Source organism: Chelonoidis abingdonii, chromosome 2 (genome assembly GCF_003597395.2).
Source record: "Chelonoidis abingdonii isolate Lonesome George chromosome 2, CheloAbing_2.0, whole genome shotgun sequence".
NCBI lineage: Eukaryota > Metazoa > Chordata > Testudines > Testudinidae > Chelonoidis > Chelonoidis abingdonii.
Genome location: NC_133770.1, coordinates 215155968 through 215160363, shown reverse-complemented (window position 1 = coordinate 215160363; position 4396 = coordinate 215155968). Strand labels below are relative to the sequence as shown.

General features: G+C 51.6%; 1 protein-coding gene across 1 annotated transcript; it reads right to left on the bottom strand.

Moving 5' to 3' along the window:
• Position 1: 1 nt before the first annotated feature.
• Positions 2-4099, bottom strand: LOC116823371 (zinc finger protein 2-like; the record flags this gene model as incomplete). The annotated part of the gene is made up of 4 exons (XM_032777859.2): positions 3748-4099; positions 3015-3141; positions 925-1038; positions 2-582 (listed from the first exon to the last, which is right to left on the bottom strand). Coding segments are annotated over exons 2-4 (729 nt in total), but the record flags the coding sequence as incomplete, so codon positions are not given.
• Between the last annotated feature and the right edge of the window lie 297 nt (positions 4100-4396).

The window sequence follows — 4396 nt, the reverse complement described above, 5'->3', positions numbered from 1 at the left end:
GGATCCTCTGATGGCGAATAAGGCCTGAGCTCCGAGTGAAGGTTTTCCCGCACTCACAGCATCCATAGGGTTTCTCCCCTGTGTGCATCCTCTGATGGCAAATAAGGTGTGAGCGCTGAGCGAATGTTTTCCCGCACTCGCAACATTCATGGGGTTTCTCCCCTGTGTGGATCCTCTGATGGCGAGTAAGAGTTGAGCGCTCAGTGAAGGTTTTCCCGCACTCGCAGCATCCATAGGGTCTCACTCCGGTGTGGATTCTCTGATGGTGTGAGCGCCTCCTGAACTTTTTCCCACTCTCAAAGCCTGTGTTATTTCTCTCTCCTGTAAGGATTCTCTGCTGGGCTGTGGCGTCCTTGAGGCCTCTGTGAGTTTCCCGATAATTAACAGATATTCCAACTTTCTGTGCTGGCTGGTTTCCCTGCCAATTCTCTGGCCTGTGCTGCCCCTGAGAACCTTTTCCCTGCTCACAACTCATGGACACACTCCCTTTGCATCTTTGCAACAACGCCCCACACGCTTCCACTTGCTCCTCTTCCTGCTGAGGCGTCTGCTCCACGGTCTCTCTCACCATCCCCTCATCTGCTGGGACAGAGAAAGGAAAACCTCAGAAACCGGAAGGGAAAAGGGGTGGAACAAGTCAAGAGAGTAGCTGGAGATGGGGAAATTCAGTCCCTGATTTTTCTCCAACGGGGAGAGAGAAAAGGATCAATTCTGCATCCAGTTCCCACCCAAACACTCAGGGAGAAGGGAGTCTGGGGAGGGAACTACTGCTAGGAGTTAGGATGGGTAGGAAGCCATAACAGTATCTGCCCCGAGCATAGGACACCTGCTGAGGACCACCCTGAACCCAGAGACCTCACAAGGTCTTTGCTGGGAATCCCAGCTGTTTCCTTCAAGCACTGAGTAGGTTTAATGATCTCTCACCCATGCAACTGCTTCTCAGGATCTCTCTTTCCTCTGAGCCCTGGAGATCTAGGGCCCACGGCTCTTCTCCTCGTTCCAGCTGGAAGATGACATCAGGTTTGGAAAGTGGGAACCCTGCTCAGGGCAAAGAAAACCAGTGAGATCAGGTAACACGCAAAAGAAGTTGTTACTCAACTTGTGCAGTAACAATGGTTCTTTGAGATATGTCTCCCTATGGGTGCTCCACTGTAGGTGCTAGCACGTTAAAAATAGTTGTGTAGACCAGTGGCTTTCCACACTACTGTGCCCCTTTCAGGGGGTCTGATTTGTCTTGCGTACCTCTGAGTTACACCTCATTTAAAAACTACTTGCTTACAAAATCAGACATAAAATACAAAAGTGTCACCGCACACCGTGAATTGCTGACTTGCTCATTTTTACCATATCATTATAAACTAAATAATTGGAATATAAATATTGTACTTACATTTCAGTGTATATTATATAGATCAGTATAAACAAATCATATGAAATTTTACTCTGTACTGACTTGGCTAGTGATTTTGCCGTAGCAACTCTGGAAGACCTCTGTGTACCCCAGCGGTACACATACCGCTGGTGCAGACACTGCAGCTCAGGCTTAAGAGACTGAGCTCCAGCCCAATCTACAACATATTTGCAGTTACATACAGGCCGCCAAGGCCAGTCTGGGGACCCAGGCTGGGAGGGTCTCTCCCAAAGGCAGCACAGCCATCCCAATATGTGCTACTTCCGAGGCTTTGCTGTTTGGAAGGGTGTTCCCCACAGCTCCATCACTCTGAGACAGGTCATTCTGGAGGCAGCATCCCTTTGTGTCAAGATGGCACCTCAGCGAGTCCCAATGATTTCAGAGTCCTTATAAACACCATCTCTTCTGGGGTGCTGCAGCCAGTAGGTATTTACAGCCACACGAGAGAGGCTTTGCATTGTCCAGTGTGCTGCATTCATACGTGGACAGTTCTCGATCGTGTTTCCATGTAAATGGAGACAGTCCTACGCTACTTCAACAGGAATTACATCCCCATCCCAGGAGAGGAATTCACTCCTTCACACCCAGTGACTAACAAAGCACATTGAGAGGGAAGCTGACCCATGCATATTTTTCATTAAACAACCTACTAAATAAAGCCCCCATTCTCCAGAGGGAGACAAGGTCAAAGTGAAGGGCTAGGAGGATGAATCATAAAATCACAGAAACACACGGGGTAAAAGGACCTCAAGGTGTCAATTAGTCCATCCTCCAGCCCTGAGGCAGGACCAAGTATACACAGACCATCGGTTTAACGTCTTCTTCAAAACCTCCAGTGACCAGGTTTCCACAACTTCTCTTGGCCCGTATTACACAGGAGGTCAGACTAGATGACCTAATAGTCTTCCCTGGCGTTAAAATGTATTGATTGACAGAAGGAAGGACTAAGCACATGCCATTGTGTGTTGTGTCCCTCAGATGTGAACACCAGCATTTATTCGCAGGCACTCCAGCAGCGTGCACTGGGCCAGTTGTAGCTTTACATGAACAGTGGAGGGACTAGCTTGGCAGAGCTGTGATACCAAGAGAGGTGTACATGAAACTGGAAGAAACAGGTATTCCTCATTTCAGTGCGGAGTGGTGTAGGCAACATCGGTAAAGGCGCACAAGGGTGCGTTCTTGCCACAAGGTTTGTCAGCAGGCTGGTGCCACATGTGCCTGGGGCTCAGTGAGGGGTAAGTGAAGGCAAGGACTCAGAAGGAATCCTCAATGGAAGGGTAAAGGAGAGGTGACATTATGAAAGTCCAAGATGGATTGTGTTCAGTAGGCTCAGGGTCTGAGCGCAGGCTGGGGGAAGGCAGTTTCTGTTCCCTACATCAGACCTAACCCAAGTTTTGCCTTAGCAAAGAGATGGTGTCGGCGTTTGTGCTGTCCTGCGCTTGTGCTCTGCTCCCAAAGTGTTCTGTAGCGGGGAGGGCCGAGCATTGGTCTGCATCTCACTGGCCTCTCTGGGTGTCGCGGAAACAGGGCAACGCTGAGGGTGTATTGTGAACCTTAACTCTTCATTTCCCCTTCTAAGAACCGAGGGGATGGGAATCCTTACCCAGCGAGGTCACATTCTTGTAGTTCTCCTGCATGACGTGTCTGTAGAGGGCTCTCTGAGCGGGGTTCAGCAGAGCCCACTCTTCCCTGGTGAAATACACAGCCACCTCCTCGAAAGTCACCGGCCCCTGAAAAAGAAAGAGCCCTCCACTTTGCACCTGCTGCCCAGTGACAACCCCACCGCTCATAGGGGAGAGGGCCAATCACATGGAAGCTCTGAGAGGCAGGCAGGATCCCACTCCCTCCCCATCAGAGCAGCCAGGAGGCATCAGGGGGAGGGGAGAGAGAGCCCCTCGCCCCTTCTAGCAGACAGAGATGGGAGGGGTCTGAACATTCAACATTCACCTACCTGCCAGAGGCTGATACAGGTGATGGAGCCCCCAGCAGGGTCCAGGGACAGGACCCCTGGCAGAAATCCCAACAGCCTCCCCAGTGCCAGCAGTTGGATGGGATGGGATGGGATGGGATGTCTTCCCCAGGCCTCACTGGGGGTTGCCCTCTGGCTAGTAGGTTCAGACTCCAGTATTGGAGGTTGCTACGTTTCCCCAGCCCAGTCCAGGGGGGTTGACAAATTAGGGAATTTCCACCCAGAAATCCCATGGGTCTGTTGCTAGAATCTAGGCACCACTGTAAACAAATCCCAGCTGGTTTGTCACACCCTCTCCCTCCCCCTTTCTCCACCCTCGGTATTTCCTGCACCCACCCTCCTCCTGACCACCCCCAGAAGCACCCACCTCCTATGTCTTTACTGTCCTTCTGCCGCCAACAGGAGCCCACTGTGCCGAAGTGGGAATGTTTTAATGTTGTCTGAATACTGTGTGGGTGCCTCAGTTTCCCCTATGCCCTTCTTAAGTATCTAGGTGGGGGGATCAGGGTGTGTGATTGTTGCAGAGCCCTAGAGACCGGTGTGATGGTGTCTTCACAGAGAATGGCCAACACCCTGTCTCCCCGTAACTGATGGCCTGGGCCCCTTCTCCCCTGCAAGGTGCCAACTGAAGGTGTTGGAGAACAAAGAGATCAGGTGGTCTCCTGGCCCGGGAAAGAGATAAAGGCCAGAGGAGGGGCTGGAGGGAGTTTCAGTTTAAAGCTGGCTGGGGTTCCTCATTATAGGTCGTACTAAGGACTGTCCTACAGCGCGAGCTCACAGCGGAAGTCTAACATAGGATTGCCACGACCTCCTAACTGCCTTCAGCAAAGAGCGTCGACTAGTCTCTGGGAGTACCGGCGCGCTCTTACATGGATTGTATCATGTTGAGATCGCATGTTCAGTAGCCCACACGGAAGCGGGGAGGAAGATGGTACACACACTCCTAGACCCAGCTAGCTTCCTCACCGGACAGCCAAGCGCGCATCAGCCACCATGGGTCCGACCTCCTAAGATCC